Source organism: Carex rostrata, chromosome 20 (assembly GCF_964058835.1).
Source record: "Carex rostrata chromosome 20, lpCarRost1.2, whole genome shotgun sequence".
Classification (NCBI taxonomy): Eukaryota; Viridiplantae; Streptophyta; class Magnoliopsida; order Poales; family Cyperaceae; genus Carex; species Carex rostrata.
Window position 1 is genome coordinate 6,606,068 of NC_135937.1, and position 24,042 is coordinate 6,630,109.

General features: G+C 31.3%; 1 protein-coding gene across 1 annotated transcript; it reads left to right on the forward strand.

Annotated features, from left to right (window-relative positions):
- Positions 1-4,355: 4,355 nt before the first annotated feature.
- LOC144572585 (putative L-gulonolactone oxidase 6) lies at positions 4,356-22,432 on the forward strand. The gene is made up of 4 exons (XM_078322213.1): positions 4,356-4,863; positions 19,899-20,154; positions 20,816-21,248; positions 21,936-22,432. The coding sequence occupies exons 1-4, from the start codon at positions 4,435-4,437 to the stop codon at positions 22,318-22,320; spliced, it is 1,503 nt and encodes a 500-aa protein (XP_078178339.1). The 5' UTR covers positions 4,356-4,434; the 3' UTR covers positions 22,321-22,432.
- The last annotated feature ends 1,610 nt before the right edge of the window (positions 22,433-24,042 follow it).

A 24,042-nucleotide genomic window follows, 5' to 3' on the forward strand; every position in this document is an offset into this window, starting at 1 on the left:
CAAAATTATTGGAGAACCTCAAAGAAATCTATTGAAATCCCCAGTTGTGATATATGGAGTAGAACTAGGGTGTTCTTAAGTTCACCAAGTCTTTTGGTGAGCTCAAGTCTAAAACCCATCGAATCTGTTTCAAATGACAAATCCAAACCGTTGAAATTCATCTACCTTACAAGTGATGCGTCTACATGTGAAGATTTTAAACATTCGAATTAATTTAGTATATAATCAAGTAGTCAAAATTAGAAGGTTAATAAATTAATTTTAATATATTTATTTTTTGAATTTTTTTTTATCACTTAAGTCTATGTGATACATGCACCAAAACAGATGTATGCTCCATTCATTGTCTTAAATGGTTCGGCCCAACAACCCAAATTGACTTAAAAATGTTTGGGCCAACCTATTGGGCTGTGACTGAAACATATACCACATTCTAAAACAACATCTGATAACACAGAACTGATGATCTGGTTAAACATTTTCCCATATTACAGGAGCTCCTGAGGTAGTCAAATCGGTAAGTTCTAACAGAAGGATAAGTTACCTCAAGGCTCAAGCAATACCTTGAAGCATTGCATCTTTCCATAAGGTAACTTCTTTATTAGTAACATTATTGCTATTCAATGGCAGAGCCCAATTTTCTTTAGAGAAAAATATTTATTTTCGTCCAAAACCTTTGGTCAAATTTTATTCAAGGCTGGACCTATAACATCTGATATGCGTGGTGATTTGTGCAAAAGATTTAAAACTTAATAAATTTAAATTGTCATGTGAATCTAAACTGTTTGGGCTTTGGAGTTTGGACCATTCAAATGTGTACTATATGAATATCAAAGCAACACTTCATTCCACCTTGTGAATTTCGATTACGAACTTTCATTTCTTGATGGGTTTGATATATCACATTTTTGTCAAAAAGAAAAGAAAAGAACGAATAATAAAAATTAAATGGGTTTCAATTAATGTTGTTTTGATGAATGAAGAACAAAAATAAGAAATATTAATTTTCTTAATTATTGGAAAATTAAATATATTCAGATTTTCAGAGAAAATGTACATCCTAACTCCCAATTTAACGATGCGAGATAATTAATGGAAATCTAAGTGTGATTAAATCCCAAAAATGGAACACTAAATTTTCCAATAGCCATGCCATTCCAGTAAGCAAAACAAAATTATCACTGAAACATTTGTGACAAGCGCATGAGGGGGTTGTACAATTAATTGACATCCGACCAAACTCGTTCCGACGCCAAGTGATCAGAACCGTTCGATCTGCATCAAAATTCAAAATTCACGTACAACTTGAAGTAGTTTGCATGAATATATATTGAAGCACACAGTTGATCAAACCGAATTTGATGTGATGTCTTCCGTACAACCTCCTGGTTCCGAATTGACATCCTCTCCATTACCTGATAAGAGAATCTTTTAAAATTAGTAGATCCGGACCGTTCTTTTTAACTAAACACGATTTTCAAAGTTCAATAATACTGTTCCTGCACTAGTCCGAATCCCAAACCGGCTGAGATTTAATCTCAAACCGTAAAGTGAGAACAATCCTCTACGAATCCTTTGACAAGAGCTGGAATAGTTGTCCACACAAGATTGTCCATTGTCAGGTCACACAATATACATGATGACAATAGAAAACAGGAATCCATCAAATCATAAAAAAAAAAAAAGGTTAGAACACGGCCAACCATGACCTCGTCATTTACATGTGCTACCACAATAATGTTACGTACATACTCTAACAATTATTCCACTGCTCACATAACCTACACTATAAGAAGACATGATGAGAAGAATTAATTTCATAACCATTATATATATATATATATCTATATATATCTCCAAAATAAATTCCAAGTTTTTATATCATAATCACCAAATAAGATGAAAAGCCCAACATTAACAAAAACTATAATTCATCTTCTACTGGTATCAATTAATTCATGTACTCTTCTTCCTCCCCTACCTCACCACTGCGAGCCACCCGCCTAGTCCAGTTAAGTGCACCACCGACCACACATACAACTGCACTGTCACAAATGCATACGGGGCATTTCCCGATCGCTCCACGTGTCATGCTCTCGGTGTTGTGTACCCTTATTCCTCTGAACAACAATAACTGGAAATTGTTGCGAATGCTACCGCCTCCAAGACCAAAATGAAGGTCGCAACACAATTTTCTCACAGCATCCCTAAGTTGGCATGTCCAGGCGGATCTAACGGGTTAATAATAAGCACGCTTAATCTTAGCCGTGTCGTAAATATAGACATTGATAATATGAAAATAACAGTTGAAAGTGGGATAATGCTGAAGGCATTAATCGAGGCGGCAGCCAAGTAAATATGTATACTTATACACGCAAGTATTAATATCTAATATAGTAAGAATTCATATGTAAGATATCAAGTATTTCTTTAAACAATCTTTCTTATTACATACTTATTTTTTACACATTTTTAAAGATGATTTTTTTTCTTACTTCAATGTCGCCCATATTTCTGACAATCTGTGAATTTTTTTGCAAATCTAAAGTCACAGACATTTTCTATGTAATTTTCTCTTTCAAATGAGATCCATAATGAAGTACTTTTGAGTTGTCCGCCGTGCAAATATTCATACCTCGTATTGTAAGTATTCATAACTTGTCGTGCAAGTATTCATACTCATCGCGATCTCGATCCAGACTGCATCACCTCCAACTTCCTATCCATCGGCTCCTACCGATCCGCCAGCAACAAGGCAGGTTGTCACAGGCGATTTATGAATACTTTCCCAACGAGTTATGAATACTTACTCGACGAAGATCAATACTTGCACAAAGATGTATGAATACTTGCTCGACGTGGTATAATACTTGCCCGACGAGGTATGAAACTACATGACAAGATAGGAATACTTACGCGACGGATAACTCGAAAGTATGTCATCATGGATCTCATTTGAAAGAAAAAATTACGTAAAAGACGTTCGTGGTATTAGATTCACAAATTTCATCATAGATCGTCAGAAATATTGGCGAGATTGAACGGGGAAAAAAAATCACCTCTAAAAACGTGTAAAAGATGGGTGTGATGTGTCAAGTTTTTTTTTTTAACACTTGCATGCATATGTATCCATATTTGCGCGCGCCAGTTGTAAAATATATTAAATATTAAGCGGTCCCTCAAGTAGTTAGTGGTTCATCCAGTAAACGAGCGGCCCCTCAACTTAATAATCGATAATAACGCATTTTGTGTTTGTCTTTTAGTGTTAGAAATTGTAGTCCCCCTCTTAATTAATGGTCAACAAAGACAGTTATTGACTGGGGGATAAATGAGAGAAATGAATTGGGGAATAGTTAGTTGATCCCTAGTCTAAATTACAAGAGTAATTTGGCTATACTTCCTAATTTACATTGGCTGGATAAGTTTCCTAATTATTGTCTAATCACATAAATCCAACTAGGTGCTAATTATAGCTTGACAGCTATCAATTTGAGGCTAGTTGATTTGTTTGCCTAAGTTAGCATGTGATGAATAATATTCTGAGTCTGATATTATTCTTTCTTAACAGCATCCGACCAAACTCGTTCCGATGCGGAGCCGTTCGATCCGCAACAAAATTCACGCACAACTTGAAGTAGTTTGCCTGAATATATATTGAAGCAGTTGATCAAACCAAAAATTTGATGTGATGTCTTCCGTACAACCTCCTCCGGTTCCGAATTGACATCCTCTCTATTACCTGATAATTAAGGGAATCTTTTACAATTAGTAGATCCGGACCGTTCTTTTTAACTAAACACGGATCTCAAACTTCAATAATTGCTAGTTCGAATCCTAAACCAGCTAAGACTTAATCTCAAAACGTAAAGTGAGAATAATTCTCTACAGTACCTGGGAGGATACGAATCATTTGACACAAGATCTGAAATAGTTGTCCACACAAGATTGTCCATTGTCAGGTGACATAATATACATGATGGCAATAGAAAATTAGGAATCCATCAAATCAAAAAGAAAAAAAAAAGGTTAGAAATCCAGACACGTCCAACCATGCTTGGTCTCATCATTTACATGTAGTACATGCTCTAATAATCCACTGCTCATGCATATAACCTACACTATAAGAAGACACGAAGAGAAGAATTAATTTCATAATCACCAAATAAGATGAAAAGCCCAACATTAACAAAAACTATAATTCATCTTCTACTGGTATCCGTTCATGTACTCTTCTTCCTCCCCTACCTCGCCACTGCGAGCCACCCGCCTAGTCCAGTTAAGTGCACCACCAACCACACATACAACTGCACTGTCACAAATGCATACGGGGCATTTCCCGATCGCTCCACGTGTCATGCTCTCGGTGTTGTGTACCCTTCCTCTGAACAACAACTCCTGGAAATTGTCGCGAATGCTACCGCCTCCAAGACCAAAATGAAGGTTGCAACACGATTTTCTCACAGCATCCCTAAGTTGGCCTGTCCAGGCGGATCTAACGGGTTAATAATAAGCACGCTTAATCTTAGCCGTGTCGTAAATATAGACATTGATAATATGAAAATAACAGTTGAAAGCGGGATAACGCTGAAGGCATTAATCGAGGCGGCAGCCAAGGCTAACCTGGCACTTCCCTATGCGCCGTATTGGTATGGTCTGACAATCGGTGGCTTGCTATCGACTGGAGCACATGGGAGCTCACTTCGGAAGAAGGGAAGTGCAGTCCATGAGTACATTACCAAGATGAGGATAGTCACACCCGCACCGGCCAATCAGAGTTATGCGAGAATCAGGGTGTTGACGGCCGGCAACCCGGATCTAGACGCGGCTCAGGTGTCACTTGGTGTTCTTGGTGTTATCTCTCAGGTACGTGTGACTATACTCATGTCGGTAAACTATTGTAAATTTATATTGTTTTTTATGAAATTGATGGTTTAGAATTTACAAATGAAAATTCAATGATTATATTAAAAAGAACACCATATTTTTTTTTTTACAAAAAGCAATACTCTAATTAAATTATTAAAAAAAATGATACTAGTAAATATGTCAGATCGAAGTGCCAATTAACCTTAATCGAGCGGTGAAAAATAATTGTGCATGTAAACATTTAGTTGTTGTACAAGTAATTAAAGGCTCAACTTATTATATTTAATAGTAAGATAATTCTTTTAACATGTAATCATAAAACATAATTATGCGACATGTATATTTAACATTAATTATTAATGATTACTTAATTTCCTGGATGGCAGAATAATGATATATACTTTCCAGCAAGAATGTGTTCATAGATCCCTGCTACAATTTATTAAATATTATCCTCAATATCATATATTCTTCTCTGTTAAAATTGGTCCCCATGTTGCTGTGAAATAATATCATTTAAGCTATCCGTTGACAACTGTTGATGTCCACACGACTAGGGGTGCAAACGGGTCGGATATTACCCTTCCGAATCCAGATCCGTATCCGAATTTTTGCAGATTCGGATATTCGGATACGGATAGTTGCAGATTCGAATACGGATACGGGTTGAGTTTCGGAATCGGATAGGGATACAGATACGGATAATTATCCGGATCCGGATATTTTAATTTTTCAGATATCCGGATATGTTAAGACTTGAGAGAATTTTTTTTTTGTCTATTTATCTTTTGTATTAGAACATCTTTAAAGATGATCTTTTGTGTTGGTATTTTTAATTAAAGTTACATTTATGTTGGTGAATTTTAGTTAATTAGATATATATTTTGTAATGGTGTAACAAGTTAATTAGATATATATTTTGAATTAGAAATCCGAATTATATCCGTATCTGTATCCGTTTAATATCCGATCCGTATCCGTATCCGATTACTATCCGATCCGAATCCGTATCCGAAAAAAAATACGGATACGAATATGAGTTGAGCACTATCCGATCTGTATCCAATCCGTTTGCACCCCTACACACGACTACACGAGACACTAATTTTGATTGTGCTTTATGGTTTATATTTATACATATAATTAATTGCGTGTTTCCTCTATATATGTACCAATGGATATAGGGTTGTCAATGGCACCCTTTTATCTGTTTATCCGATCCGTACTGTATCCGATAAGATGGATACTAGTAAGATTTTTTTTCGTAAAGTTATCGCGTACGGATACGGTAAAGGTTTTTTTTTGTTATCTAAACGGATAAGGATACAGATAAAGTCTATTTCGTACCTGCTATCCGATCGGTGAATTATAAAAAAAAAATTATATATATTAACGAGTATTGAAAAAAGTACTTAATATTTGAACAAATTATCATACATGTATGAAATAAATGTGTGAAATTAATACGATTAGCACGATCAGAAAATTTTTTTCAACAAAATACTATACATGTGTGAAATAAATATATGTGCTTTAATATTTTATTTAATAAATTATAAAAAAATTATTATATTAACATATTTATTATTTATCTGTTAGAAATTTATTTTAAAACTCAAAATTTAAATAATATTTATCTTAATATTAATGGTTTTTAACTTTATGATTTATAGAGCTAATTGTGAATTAATTCATTTAATTCAGTTTCTACATAGATGTTCATTATCTATTGCCTCAGAAAATCAAATCCAATAGATATTGAATATGAGCTGTGCGTGGCATACTGTTATTCATTTTAATCAATTGAAAAGCATAGCACAGCACTTTGCGCAAGTAACCGTTTGAGCTATACATGATGACCATTCATTCCTCAAATTCAACCGTTCAATTTCTTTAATATATATAAAAACTGAAATAGAGAATGAATGAGTATGTTAATTGTCATAAATGCACATATTTATCTTGTGTTAATGTCATTTGCCTATAAATAACACATGATACTTCAAGAAATGATCATCCAATAATCCATTCAACAATTCACATTCTCTTGCTCTTCCTATTAGCTCTATAATTCATAAATTCAATTTCTATTCTCCCACAAATAAATATTTTCTTTATAAAAACATATTATTCTGCTATCATTGTTGAAAGAAGCTACATCAACCTCTACCACGGTTGCGCCCGAAGGTAGAGGAATACCGGCGTAACTTGGGGCAAGCTTAACTGATTATTCCTGCGCTTAGGACGGGAAGTTGCCTTAGGTCCGCATTTTGCAGCTCCGGGTAATAAAGTTTTAATTATATTCTTGATTATATTTTTAATATAATTGTTATTTATTTTATTGATCAAAATTCAGATTTAAAATTAGTTGGTTAGTTCATATTTTTCCAACAATCTAAGGCAATAACCCGTAATCTGAATTTGATCAAATTAAATTCTGATTTTAATTATTTTTATAAATTGTAGAATTAATTAGTTTACCAAAATGAAAGATAAAAAATCAAAATCAAAATATTGATCATAACAAAAACTATTTCCCTGATTCGGATGGTATTTTGTATGAACTGTCACTGTAATTTGTGATATAAATTTAGCCGTTATGATTACTATGAAATTGTATTTAATTAATATTATTTGATTTAAATTACAATCGGAGAAGTTAGAAATATAAATTTGAGTTTGAATATATGCTGTGATTTATGAAATTAAATTAAGTTCCTTATATATCAATTAATGTTTTCTGTATTGAATACATTAAGAAATTATATTTGTTAATTAACTTCTAACTATGAGAATGATTTCCGCTATAAAAAATAAAATACAAGTTTGTCTTAATTTGTTTATATTATTTAGATCCCAATCATAATTAGAAATCAAAATCTTATTTCTTACTTAGACATTATAGATTTCTTACTAAAATATAAATTTAATTTTAGTAAATGGAAATTTTTAATAATAAACTAAAATGATTTCAAGTTGATGTAGTTGTTGATCAATGAAATATTATATAATTGAAATCGAAATAGAAAGTTACGAAAAAGTGAATTAAATATTAAATTGATTAATTTGATATTTAATTACAAAAGTGTTTCTTGTTATCCAATTGTTAGCATATATTTGATATGATAATTATACAAAGTCCGTTAGTAAATATTTGTTAAGTATATAATTGAATGTTATCAATAAAATTCGGAAATCTGATTATTACTCTTAACTCAAGTAATTAAATTTACAAATTATTTTTCTGAAAAAGAAGAATAAATTATTTAGTAGTGGACATCTTTGTCATAAAAATAAATAGAAAAAAACATTAATTTTTTACTTATGCTTCATCATTGTTGTTGAATTTTATAACGGATTAATATTATTAATTATTATAAATAAGAAAACTTAAAAGTCCTAATTAATGCTCATATAATTGCCACCTCTGTAATTTAATTGCATGAACCACCTTGATGATCTCTTTAATGAGTAGAGAAAACCAAAATAAACTGTGAACGTCTGTTTCTTAAATTAACACATGAACTAAGTGTTAGTTTCATATAATAGTTTCATATAATTAAAAATAAAATAAAATATATATATATATATATATATATAGAGGAATCAACAAGTGATATACAACCCATCTAATCAATATTAATATTGATAATTTCCCTCATCTAATGTCGTCCATATAATTAGATGAAATATTATATTTAATATTGAGAAAGTTGTGACTTGCAAGAGTATAGTATAATTTGAATTTATATGGATGTTTTCTAATTAAATTGTTAATCATGGTAATTATATCTTTAATGTTTATAATTATGTATTTAATGATTGGGAATATTGAACAGAGAATATTAAGCAGTTATATTCTTGAAAGACATTAATTCTCACTTGTCCAATCAGAAAATGCTATGTCATTTTTTTTTGTGTCTAATCAATATTAAATTGATTGTAGATATCGTTAATTTTATTTTGTGGGACATTAAAATCTGATTTCCAAATGGATATTCTACATTAGTAAATTAAACTTGACCTTCTATCCAGTCAATTTATAATTTTAAAACGGAATCTACATTTGCAATTGGAGGCCTTATTTTAATACTTTCTTATGGTCATAGTAACCAAAATATATAATTATGTTGAGATATTTTGTTCTCGAATAACTATACAAAACAATCTAGATAATATTTTATTTTTTATTTTTAAAAAAAAAATATCATGATCAAAATTATATTTTACTTATTACCAACTTCTAAGAAAAATTATCATAATGTAAAACAAATATGATTAGTAATAGTTTACAAACAGAGATAAAACTATTACAATTTAATAATGTTCCATAATAATATATATTATCTAATATTATACTATTAGTTTCATTGATGCCAAAAGTAAGAATTGTGATATCGAAGGGTTTATTTTGCCAAATAAATGAATATGTCAGTCTTATTTTCAGATTAAATAAAAATAATCCATGACATCTATGTAAAATAAATCTGATAACTATTGTAGGATTCCAATTTTATAAATATAATAATAAATCAAAATATTTAATATATTGTTGTCAGGTGAGATTTTAATTATATATTATTATAGTCTGAAAGACTACTAAAATAAAATTGATAATATTCAATACTTCTGAAAATAAATAAGAAAGAGAAATGTGGGGGTATAATTTAAAAATAATATTAATTAAAATAATTGTGATTAATTTTATTCATTGAGGTTCATTTTAATCAATTAATCATGATGACTAGTTAGCATACATGATTCATAATGTTATGTTAGAAAATAATTAAATAAGATGTCAATCTTACTATTTGATATATAACAGAATAATATGAGAGTTCAAATGTTTATTAAAATATATATAAACCTACCCTAAGTTATATATGGCATGAAATTACAAATGCATAAATTAAATCTTAATTGCACAATACTAATTATGCATTTATAGAATGCTTTAACATTATGTTATATATAGTTAATTGTGGAGATTAAATGATATGTATGGCATGAATATTGAATATATGTCCTTGATTTTAATTTTATGAGGAATTGTGATAAAGTTTAATAAGAAAACGAAATGTGGGGGTGCGAAATAAAATGTACTCATTTAATTATTGATCATGATAACTAATATATATATTGATTGTGATTATAGCTAATATGTATTAAATGAGACTACTTGATAATTTTCTCGTATGTTGCAAACAAATGTGAGAATTTAAATTATCATATATCATGACATGAGGCGATAAAAATTTATTGAGATATACATGCTTAATCTATCTTGATGTCTTAAATTACTTTGATTGTATTAGAATGCATGATTTTGACATTCTATTAAAAATACTATTATTGTTAGCTCATATATTTTATTCTAAGTGCGTGTGATTAATTTTATGTCACATGTTGCTACAAAATTAATGATATGCTTTTGAAAGCATTATTTCTAATTATAATAATTTGGTGAATATTATTTTGCAAGTGATTTATAAATAAAAAATAAATTACTTGCATGCTTGAGCAATAAATGATAATTCATTGACATGAAAATGTTAATGATTGACTAAAAGTTAAAGTCCATGTGTATATAGGATGAAAGTCCTAGAGTCATCGAGGGGATGAGATTTAGCCTAATGGGCCAATCTGGTGTGGGAACCCAACCTCTGTGATGGGCGATCCCCTGAAGGGGGTTCAATGGGTAAGAACAAGCAGATAGGTTGGCCAAGGAGCACAAGAATATTTAGATATGGAACTTATGTTCCAAACCCATCCCTATGGTGATCAGTGCTTCTGTGTAGTGTAATAAGATGAGTATCCCAAGTCGGTAATTCGTGAGATGTGACTCTACACACATTCTAGAGGGAACTCTTCTATATGAGAATAACCGTATATACAAGGCCGCGGCTACTGAGTTTAGGCAACCCGTAGAATATTCTCATGAAAAATCAAGTTAATGTGCATGGCCTCAAACGCACAACCCGCGATGTAGTTTTCTGTACTGTGTGTGTAATAATGTAAGTTCCGATCAAAGGAATCGTTGTTCAAGACCTGGTTCACTCCGATCTCCTCGGACTGAAATTATTGACACTAAGCGAAATCAAAACATTTTGCCCAATGCACAGTATAAACAATGGTAGCAGAAATATTTATATATATGTTTTTTAGTTTATTTATTTATTTTAAATTAAATTTTGAATTTTGTGGGGGATTGTTAGAAATTTATTTTAAAACTCAAAATTTAAATAATATTTATCTTAATATTAATGGTTTTTAACTTTATGATTTATAGAGCTAATTGTGAATTAATTCATTTAATTCAGTTTCTACATAGATGTTCATTATCTATTGCCTCAGAAAATCAAATCCAATAGATATTGAATATGAGCTGTGCGTGGCATACTGTTATTCATTTTAATCAATTGAAAAGCATAGCACAGCACTTTGCGCAAGTAACCGTTTGAGCTATACATGATGACCATTCATTCCTCAAATTCAACCGTTCAATTTCTTTAATATATATAAAAACTGAAATAGAGAATGAATGAGTATGTTAATTGTCATAAATGCACATATTTATCTTGTGTTAATGTCATTTGCCTATAAATAACACATGATACTTCAAGAAATGATCATCCAATATTCCATTCAACAATTCACATTCTCTTGCTCTTCCTATTAGCTCTATAATTCATAAATTCAATTTCTATTCTCCCACAAATAAATATTTTCTTTATAAAAACATATTATTCTGCTATCATTGTTGAAAGAAGCTACATCAACCTCTACCACGGTTGCGCCCGAAGGTAGAGGAATACCGGCGTAACTTGGGGCAAGCTTAACTGATTATTCCTGCGCTTAGGACGGGAAATTGCCTTAGGTCCGCATTTTGCAGCTCCGGGTAATAAAGTTTTAATTATATTCTTGATTATATTTTTAATATAATTGTTATTTATTTTATTGATCAAAATTCAGATTTAAAATTAGTTGGTTAGTTCATATTTTATTGATCAACGTTTTGTTAATTATCCGATAACTATAACAAATAAAAATAGAATACGGTTAAGATAATTTGTAATGAATAAAAATAAAATAGAATAAGAACAATTTATAACAAAAATGGATACACAAATGCTTTTATTCAACTCTTACCGTATCTGTATCCGTATCCGTGACGTCACTCCTAGATGATTTAGAGATCAGTGGTGCTCATTCATTTTGACTCACCAGTGGCCTCATTGGTTCATTCATTTTGACTCATACCAATTTAGTACATTCCTCTTTATCGAGTACAAAAGCATGTGATGGATCTTGTAACGGATCGAGTCTAGGGCTGTAAATGAGCCGAGTTTGAGCGAGTTACCTCCAACTTGAACTCGGCTCGTTTAATAAACGAGCGAGCCAACTCAAGTTGAGATGATAATAACGAGTTGTAGAGCCAATTCGAACTCAGCTCGTTATCAACTTGAGTTGGCTCACAACTCGTTTAACCAGTGATAGTATTACAACACAAGTTCAAACATATTTTGCACGAATCTCAAAGCACGAATAACAATCTAGAGATTCGGATTTGATTATTTTGAAATTTATTGTGACCAATACTATGTAACTTTATGTAACTCGAGTTATAAATGAGCGAGTTGGGGCCAACTCGAACTCAGCTCATTTATTAAACGAGTTGGCAAACTCGAGTTGTAAATGAATGAGTTAAAACGAGCTCTAAATGAGCGAGTTACGAATTCGAGCTCTTTTGCCCGGCCCTAATCGAGTCACAGAAAAGTTGAATAAAAGTAAAAATTAAATTATGATGCAATTTTACTTGATGTGCCTAGTTTTTTATAACAGACAAAATTAAAATGTGCCATGTGATTTATAAATGCAGTTCTTGAGATGACATCCCCGGTGAAGGCTTTGAACTCCGGCAAAACATCCAACTCAGTCAGAGAATTCTTGAGAATCAATAAGCGCTACGCCCTTTTGAGATGACAGCTACTTTTTGCTAGAACAAAACTCTGTCAAAATGAATTATAAATTATTCTTTGATAGAGATCATCATGAGTCTCACCTTGTGGCATCCACCGAAACTTAAAACTCACAATTAACCTCTCAAAAAATCATTGTATAGTAGAATTATTAGTTCGGCTCATTTGGATTGCACATTATCATGTATTACAATATTTCTAGTTGCACCCATAATCAGGTCCAAAACGCCAAGTTAATGTTGTTATATATATGCCACTTATTTAATTGATGCGTAAGCGTAAGCTTAAAATTTTCAAACATAATTAATTAATAAATTTAAATTGCCTCATAAATCTAAACTTTTGTGTAAATTTTAAAGCAGATTGAATAGCTTAGATCTGGCTTTAAATGAGAGTGTTGCCCAAAACCCTTTGAACCAAAACTTCACCCATAATTATATAGGGATCGACTAACTATCTCCCAGTTAATTTCCCTCATTCATCTCCCAGTCAATAACTACCTGTGGGGACCACTAATTAATTGGACATCATTAATTACTTGGGGGACCACATAATATTTGATAGATTTTTCAACTAACACGCGCAAATATGAATACCTATGTGCGCAAGTGTTAATATATAATATATCAAGTATTCATACTTAAGATACCAAGTATTTCGAAAAAAAAACTTGACACATCACACACTCATCTTTTACACATTTTTAGAGGTGGATTTTTTTTTCTCCGTTCAATCTCGTCAATATTTCTGATGCTCTGTGAAGAAATTTGCAAATCTAAAACCATGAATGTCTTCTATGCAATTTTCTCTTTCAAATGAGATTCATGATGACGTACTTTCGGGTTGTTCGTCGTGCAAGTATTCATACCCCATCGTGCAAGTATTCTTGAATCGTCGTGAATACCTTGTCATGTAAGTATTCATATCTTGTCGAGCAAATATTCATACCTCGTAATGCAATTGTAAATAATTCATGTCTGAAGTGTTTGTACCTAACATATTTTATCAAAAAAAATTCATATGGCACTGGATGACGTTTGAAAGTATATTGCAAGTATTTATACATCATTATGCAAGTGTAAATAGTTCATATGTCAAGTGTTAGTAACTAACATAATCTATGAAATTTTTATTGTTATTTTCATATGACACAGGATAATGTATGAAAGTATTAATTTCAAATATTGCAAGTATTCATATCTCATTATGCAAGTGCTGAAGTGTTTGTACCTAACATATTTTATCAAAAAAAATTCATATGGCACTGGATGACGTTTGAAAGTATATTGCAAGTATTTATACATCATTATGCAAGTGTAAATAGTTCATATGTCAAGTGTTAGTAACTAACATAATCTATGAAATTTTTATTGTTATTTTCATATGACACGGGATAATGTATGAAAGTATTAATTTCAAATATTGCAAGTATTCATATCTCATTATGCAAGTGTGAATAGCTCGTGTATCAAGTGTTTGTATCTAACATATTCTCTATCTTCTTTTTTTTCCTTGTGGCATTAGATGACGTTTGAAAGTATTAATCTCAAGTACTGTAAGTATTCATAACTCGTAATATAAGTATTTATACTTATAACTAAAGTATGAATTGTTACGTTAAAAAGTATCTTAATTTAATATTTTTTACAAATTACTCTATTTGATACTTGATTGTATTAATACATAATATGAAAAGTATTCATACCTATGCATTTATGTACTAATATTTATGTTATAAACTATGTTACATGGATACGGATACGGGTACATATATCGTATCAGATACGATACAGATACGACGATACGGTAATTTTCAAAATTTAGAATACAATATAGCTATTATTAGGGGTGAAAACGAAGCCGGATTATCCGGCGGATATCCGCTCCGTATCCGGATATAATCCGAATCCGGATAATCCGGATTCGAATAATTCCCGGATACGGATTCGGATAATTTTCGGAAATCCATAAAAGATCCGGATTCGGATACGGAGTCCTAAACGGAGCGGATATCCGGATTATCCGGATTCGGATAGTTTGGCCAAACCCATATAAAAGAGGAATAAATATTTGCTAAAGGTGGGATTTGAACCCATGTCCTCTCATCTCAATGCCTTTAGACTAAGCTTCAAACCACTACACCACAACATCTTTTGTTACCATACACTTATTTGATATATATATATTATATGAATAGATTATCTTTCATCTCTTATAAGTTCATTAATATTTATATTTAATGTTTTAATTAATATTTGTATTTTAGAAGTTCATATATCTTAATTATCCGACCATTATTCGTTTTATATCCGTATTCGAATCCGTATCCGTGGACTATCCGTTCCGTATCCGTATCCGTTTAAGGCGGATTTGGTTTTGAATTTTGATATCCGTTTACTATCCGTATCCGTATTCGTATCCGCTCATTATCCGACGGATGCGGATACGGTATTAGCATTATCCGCTCCGTATCCGCTCCGTTTTCACCCCTAGCTATTATACATATTATTTTTTATTATTTTAATTATATTATTAATTCAACACAATGATGCTAATAAAATTTGATAAAATTTGATGATTTTACTATGCTATCTGTCGCATTTTAAAAAAAAATTCAAATCCTTTTAGTTCTTCTTCGTCTTCTTCTTATAAATACAATAATTATGATATTGTAAAGGAACTAGACAAAATTTATGATTTTTCTATGAAATCGAAATATGAATACAATTCATCTAATATTTTATATTATTTTATGATAATTTATATTAACAAAAATTTCTGAGAATTTTGGGCCGGGAATAATGTCAGTATATATATAATGTTAGAAACAAAAGAACGAAAGGATAAATCTAGCTGGCTCAGGCTGAGGATAACAAAACTAACAATTTAATGCCTCTAGAAGTGGACCTTATCTTGGTCAGAGGCAACCTGTCTCGTTCGTACAGTTACCCATTCCTGGCCTATCTTTATCTAAATATCTCTCCAGAGGACCTTCCAAGTTGACAAATTTGTTCTTGCATATAGATTCTTAATTTTGATAGTTAATAAGTTAGTTATAGAAAGGTGGTTAGAAATTTTTATTCAATTATATATTGGTTAATAGTTTTAAATTTTGGAGATATATAATTTTTTTTATTAAAGGTCCCAATATATTCCAATATCTTTTTAGTTATTATTTTTGAGATTTGAACCTACATTCTCTTAAAAATATTGTTATCAGAACTAAACCGAACTGGAAGTTCCGGTCGGAATAAACTAGAACCAGACAGGTTTACGATTTGATCCATTATTAAGACCGAATATGCAATAGAACCATAAATATTTAATTAAATTAGTTGATTTTATAAGAAAAACCGGAGAACTAAACCAAACAAAACCGGTTTTGTATTGGTTTTGTGTCAGGCCAGTTATTTTCAATTTTGAAAGAAAGGTGCGGCTTTTGAGGTGAAAAAGTAGTATTCTTTTATGAGAAAAGTGAAATCTAACATGTATTTTTTTGTGGCCAATTATATGTAGTTATTTATGTTTTATAACATAGTTTTGTAAATAATTATGTGTTTGAGAATAATTTAATATTATTACAATATTATTTAACAAAAGTAAAAAAAACAAAATATAAAAATTCTAATATGGATTATTAGAGATTCATTGAATCACAAAAAAATAAAGAATTTCTATGTATTTATTCAATTTTATTATGAAGTATAAAATTATAAAATCTCTTTAATGAAAAAATATATATTTCATAATATTTTACTTTAATAATTTTAAAAATAAGTTTTACATTTGAGCTACAATAAATATATTATTTGTATTTTTATAATAAATAAAATTTCTTTTATAGTGCATTGTTTAATATGTATATTGGATTTATTACATAAAACATATTAAACAATGCATGTTAGATTTCGGATTGGTTGATCCATATTCTCACTTACATCTTATAAATATACAAGTATTTAAAAAACTAGCGGTCAAATTGGTTGATCCATCGATCCGATCAGTGAACCATTAAATCAGAGTTTTACCGATTCGACGTTCGGTCCAATTTTAATAACATTGCTTAAAAGAGAGATGATAACTTGTTTCACTACACTAAGCATGAAGTTCTCTTGGAGACAGGGGCGGACCCAGTGTAGTCCGGAGGGGCAGCCTGCCCCCCTGGATTTTCAAAAATTGTGGAAAAAAATAGATTGATTTCGGTTTCCCCCCCCCCCCCCCCCCCCCCCCCCCTCCTGAAAATTAGGTTGTCCCTCTTTGGAGAAAAACAGGTCAAGTTCTTTCTCTTTATTGCTGATAAGAATAAGCCACTATTTCTCTTGAATTTTGTTGTTCTAAAAATCTTCTTCTTTAGACCAATTTTCAGATAACAAATGAGAGAAAATAATCTTACAAAGGGGTCTCATATGTCATTGACTCAATAGAATGCTTCTTGTTATATTTTAATTCTTGGATAGGCTTGGTTTATGGTGAGCCTATGGCTTTTTCATGTATTGGTCTATGATGGTGTGGGTGTACGCAAAATGAAGAAGTCAAAATTAAATAAGGAATGCAAATAATTTAAATGGTGGCTCTATGACAGTGGACCCCACTGGTCGGATTGCCATCTAACACACCTAAATTGCACCCAAATATGCGTTAAATCTTGGAAAATCCATATAAAATCAACCGTTTGGAGGTTTTTCACGTTCTTCGTATCGAAATTCTCAGTTTAACGCGTAGAACATTATTATAGATTTTATTTTCAATAAATTCAAATCTCATTTTTGTGAATTTCAAAAAATTAGATTTTAAGACATTAAATCGACCCGATAAGCTAATGGGTTTGAACCTGATAAAATATTTGAATCCGATTTCTATTCCTCTCTGGCAAAAATCATGAGTCCTTGAAGATATATAAGTATGAGTGAGTCTATGGTACTATGCATATCACGGGTTGTTACCGTGCTACGGCTCTATATTTGAGTTTTCAAATCCTAACGGTCGATCCGAACCGTTCATCTTGTTCTCTATATTAATATGTGTTGGGAGACCAAATTTTACATTTTTTGAAAATTTTTTACTATTTTTTTAGATATTTAGAAAATCACTTGATCTGAAAATTCTGGACCATCCAAAAACAGTGATTTTCAATAAATCTAAAAAAATAGTAAAATAATTTCAAAAAATATAAAATTTGGTCTCCAAACACATATTAATATGGAGAACAAGATGAACGGTTCGGATCGACCGTTAAGATTTGAAAACTCAAATATAGAACCGTAGCACGGTAACAAATCGTAATATGCATAGTACCATAGACTCACTCTATAATTATTACCAAAAACGTGAAAGACAAGAATGGAATATTAACAACAATATATATAACACATTAATTCCTAGTTGCTGCATATACATTGCGCGCGCGTGCACGAAATTAATAATTTTCTAAATTATTTGACAACCGCATTCTTAATTCTTACGTACATTCAGCTGCTGCGCTGGTACAACAATCATGAAATATATAATAATGAAATAACTTATAACACCTTGAGCTATATATATATATACCCCTATCATTTCAGTTTGGTTCTGAAAGTGTGAAGTTTACGTTTAATTAGAAATTAGAATATTAATATATATAATCACAACTAGTGCTGTATATCATATATTGACATTCATTTAGAAAGTTAACTTGATAGCCACTACCAAGCAATTTAAAAAAAAAGACATTCATTTAGAAAGTTGATGATGTTCTAAGCCATATATCAAAGTGTTATCATGATAACTTAATGATGTCAAAGTCCTTGACCAACGAAATAATTTTTCATTGAATATGGCAACACTTTAGTGTGTGTCAGGATTGGAGTGGCTAATTAATCATCCCTAAAAAATTACTAAATATATGTACTACTAGTTGTAGTCTAGCTAATAGTTAGAATTCTATTTTGTAGTGTTGGGGATTTTTGTTCAAATTCCAGTAGCTAAATATTATGCATTTTACGTTTCAGTTCTCTCAATTTAGTTTTTTTTTTAACTTACCAATATATAATGGGATCATACTATATAAAACTAAAAAAATTAATCAAATAAATTCAATATAGATGATTAAAAAATTTAAAATTATGAGGTAGTTAAGTATTTTTTTTTTTTGACTTGATTGTAGTGGCCCTAGAGATAAAGAGAATGTAGAACATGCTATAAAATACAATTGCTTTATAGAAATGAAATCCTTGTAAAGGTTAATTTTGTGGCTCTGGCTGGATTTCATTTCTACCTTATTCAATTTATTTGGGACAAAAAAACTTCATTGTTATTATTATTGTTGTTGTATGATTTGTATATTCGTAGAAAATCACTATATTAGGCCTTTTTTTTTTTTATCTATCTGAAAAATTAATTAAAAAAAATATAAAATTTAATCTACTGATACATTATCAAGATCTGCCAACCGAAGATATAGGTCGATAGGGAAGGCCTCTTCGTAATATGCATATTAGTATATTACCATAACCTCGCTTAATCCTAATAATTTTAACAATGTTATAATATGTTGGGTTTCCCAATCTTTACTCGGCCCAAGAAGGCCCAGTCCAAACTGGATTTATGTGATTGAATAAAAACTGAATTAAAAGAGAGACTTTCCTGTGTTCTTTTGCGGGATATAAAGAGAGACTTATGGTTAGCAGGGATGTGATGGTGAATCTTTTACGCGTGTAGTGTAGAGATGACAAAATTTGCTCTTGAGGTTTCTTCCATGTTGGGTTCTCCTCGTCAGACAAAAATGGCTTGTTTACCCCTTCCTTTTTTATGTATGTCATTATGTTTTGTATGATGCACACAAGATATATGATGAAATGTTCAATATATTTTTCTTGTTTATTGGGTTGCTGACACAATGTTAAATAAAATATATTCAAAAGCTAGGTGTGATGATTGAATTATAATTAGTAATTATTTGATAAGTAATTAGGAATTTCTCACCAAATTAATTAACAAGCCCTTCATACAAGTATTGAACTAGATAAAGAACAACCCTTAAATAAATTTCATTATTCTTTATTTTTCTTTCAGGTCACTCTACAACTGCAACCAATGTTTAAGCGTTCGCTGACCTTTGTGACGCGCAGTGATGAAAACTTGGCAGAACAGGCTGTCAAATTTGGGCACCAACATGAGTTTGCTGACTTGGCATGGTATCCTGGCCACAGGAAGGTTCTGTACCGAAAAGATGATCGTGTCCCAGTAAATACATCTGGTAATGGTGTCTACGACTTCATTGGGTTCCGGTCGACTGCAACCTTGGCTATACAGATCAACCGGTTTGCTGGTACATGCTCATATTCATTTGATCTTAAATACAAATCAACAATGACTAGTTCAATCCTCACCAAATAAAGCCATTTCAAAACTGTCAGTTTGATAAACGGAATTTTAATGCCAGTTATTACATGTAAAGATTATTTTTCCTTTGATTTGTTGGCAACTTTATATTTGAGGATAGCCTTCTATTCACGGCCTCTGTCAAAATAAACTATAATTAGTTTATACAGGCAAAAGGATTGTATCAACAATGCAAGTATCACAAGTAAAACGAAACACCAAAATAAACAAGGACTTTTTTGAGCCAAGGAATTATACTAAGATAGCGTAAGTAGTCCTTGTATTTTTTTCATGTCCTAACCAGGGGCGAATCCATATTCAATGAATGGGGGTCAATTGCCCCCATTCATTTTCAATATTTTTGTATTTATACTCTATTTTTAATATAGTTTAAACTAAAATATTATGGATAGTGTGAAATTGACCCCCGTTCATAGTAGAATTTTTTTATATACTTGACCGTCATGCACGTTTGACCCCCATAGTCTAAAAATCTAGCTCCGTCCCTGGTCCTAACCCCAGAAAGACTATGATCTTTTCCGTAATGAGAAGCAGAGTTAAAACTTGAAACATCTTATTCAAATGTGGATGAATATATACAAATGTAGAGGATACCCTGGAAACAGCCAAAAGTGTCGATGGGAAATGTGCAGATTCACTACTCACCACATCCACGCTTGCACTTGCAGCCTACGGTCTGAAGAACAACGGCCTTCTTTTCACAGGCTACCCAGTTATAGGTTATCAGAACAAAATGCAGGCCTCTGGTGCATGTGCCTTTGGATCAGAAGATCGCCTGCTGACAGCATGCCCATGGGAGCCCCGGATTAAGGGATCCTTCTTCCACCAGACGACGATCAGCATTTCATTAGATAAAGTGAAGGAGTTTATATTGGATGTACAGAAGTTGAGGGATCTTAAACCGAGTGCTTTTTGTGGCTTGGAGCTCTATGATGGGATACTGATGCGGTATGTCAAGGCCTCATCAGCACACTTGGGGAAACAGTCTGATATGCTTGACTTTGACATCACTTATTACAGGTATGGTTTTTTTATTCATTTTTATTGTGCAATTATAAGATTTGCAAACATAAAAATGTAAAAAGCTCGTGGTTTCATAATTAACTCGAGAAATTTCTGCTAACAATTACACATTGTCAAGAAAGTAGATCTAATATAACACCTGATTTTATGTGGGTATAAGTTCGAGAAGGGTTCCAATACCTCATGTTTTTCATACCTCATCATACCAAATTTTATATTTTTGTTTTCAAAATCCAAATTGTCGATTTGAATCTCCCAACATGATATCCATATAGAAATATGCTTGGAGACCAAATTTTATAATTTTTGGAAAAAAATTACTATTTTTTACATAGGTAGAAAATCATTGTTTTTGAACGGTCCAAAAACAGTGTTTTTGTATATATGTTAAAAAATATTAAATTTTTTCCAAAAATAATAAAATTTCATCCCCTAGCATATTTTAGTATTGATTTCATGTTGAGCCGTTTGGATCAACAGTTTGAACTTTGAAAACGAAGATATAAAATATGAGTTATGAAAGGCACGAGGTATTGGAACTCTCCTCAAGTTCGAGATTAGAAAATTTTGGATGGATAGGGTATGTTCAACTTAAGACTCATAAGCTTCTTGTCTAGTGTCTGGTCAATGAACCAAATTATAATTTATTACTGTTGTTGAAACAAGTTGCTTTTTCTTTACCAGGAGCCGAGACCCAATGAGCCCAAGATTATACGAGGATTTCTTTGAGGAGATCGAGCAGATGGCATTGTTTAAATACAACGGGCTTCCCCATTGGGGTAAGAACCGCAACCTGGCATTCGAGGAAGTGATTAAAAAATACAATAACAGTAAGGCTTTTCTCGAGGTGAAAGGTAGGTACGACCCAGATGGGTTGTTCTCAAGCGAGTGGTCAGACCAAATTCTAGGGCTAGATGGCAGTGTGATTCTTAAAAAGCCAGGTTGTGCTCTTGAAGGCCTTTGCATATGCTCAGAGGATGTGCATTGTGCTCCTGATAAGGGATACTATTGTAGGGCTGGTAAGGTTTACAAAGATGCCAGAGTTTGCACTGATGTGAATTCGATCTAAGTCCAAATTTCAGATTTATTTAAGAAAGAGATAGGATTAGTTGGAATCTCTGCAAACCATGCCAGTATATATAATTGTAGCCAGCCTTTTGTGGTGAACTAATAGGTTGTTGGGTCATGCATATCATGTCAAACATGATATGATTTTAATTTACAAATAGGCCTTGTTCCCCAGCCGATCCCGGCCCAACTCGGCCTATTCAACTCTGAATTGGCTAATTTTCAGATTCATGATTTACAAATGGATATGATTAGTTGGAACCTCTCCAAAAATACAACAGGTTGGTTTGTTTAGCATGTACTTGGATTGCAGTATATGATTTTAATGTATGTATCATTGTGTGTATAAACCAATTTACTTCAATAAATTGATCAATGTCTATATTAATCTAAAGATTAGCCCTGAGTGACTATGTCATTCTTATGATTTCAAATTTTTAATTATGTATATTAAAATTTAATTAATTTTTTTAATATAATTCAGTCCATATCATGAAATATTTATTTGTAGTCTAGTAGTTAGAGCTCTATTTTGTTGTGGAAATAGAGCTCTAACTACTAAACCGAAAACCCTTGTATAGTAATATTTTTTTTCCTGGTGTTGATATTAAGTTTAATAGAGAATATGGTATTGTTGAGGATTCAAACATTACAAAATATAAAAATTATAATTTGTTAGCACATTTATAATTTTTATCCCATTATTTAAATAAAATAATATTAAATGTTTTATAAAACAGTTTTGTCGTAAATTATTAATTAAAAAACTATATAAAATGTTGAATAAATCAATTTTATCATAAATTAATAAATTATTAAATAAAAATCATATAAATGTAAATATAAATTAATCTAATAATAATAAAAAAATATGTACCTAACAAATATTATCTTATATAATTTCATATTTATCAATTATCCTATAGGTATCAGGTACAAAATAGTTTTTACCCATATTCTTTCCTAATAAACTAACTATCAAATTTTCTTACTCATATATATACCCTATAAATTAATAAAAAAAAATTACCTATACTTATCTTATCTCATACAGAACATGTCGAGTAAACAAATAAAATGATATCATTGACCCCATAATCTTACCCAAATTTTGAGTTTAGATCCGGACCATCTAAGGAAAGGTGTGCACTTGAAGGACTTTGTGTTTGCTCTGAGGATTTGCATTGTGCACCCGATAAGGTGTACTTTTGTTACAGTTTTGTAGACCCGGTAAGATTTATAGGGATGCAAGGGTGTGCAGCAATATCAGGAACTAGCTGTTGAAGGAATCACATGCATATGCACATAACAATAAATAATAGGTTATTCTTTGTCTCTCTCTCTTCTTTTTTTTTTTTTGAAAAATTGTCTTAGGATATATGATGAAAATGAGTCCTTAGTTAATTATGTTCTTTGTTGTGTATATATTGGTGTTTAAGCTGGAGCAAATTATAAAGATAATTACTTTCCAGGTAATATCGTACGTTGTTAATATATATCTTTTCTATATATGTGAAAACTTTACAATTGACAAAATGATAAATAATGTTTTATGAACCGATAAAGTCTGTGATAACAACTGTTATCTGCTATTCACAATGGAAAACACTTAACAGCCAGTATGAATCTATTTAAATACTTGAAACTAGTAAATAACATCTCCAAATAAAATGTATATTGAGGAAGGCTTTTCTATAAGTTAATTTTCATTTAGACTAATGAG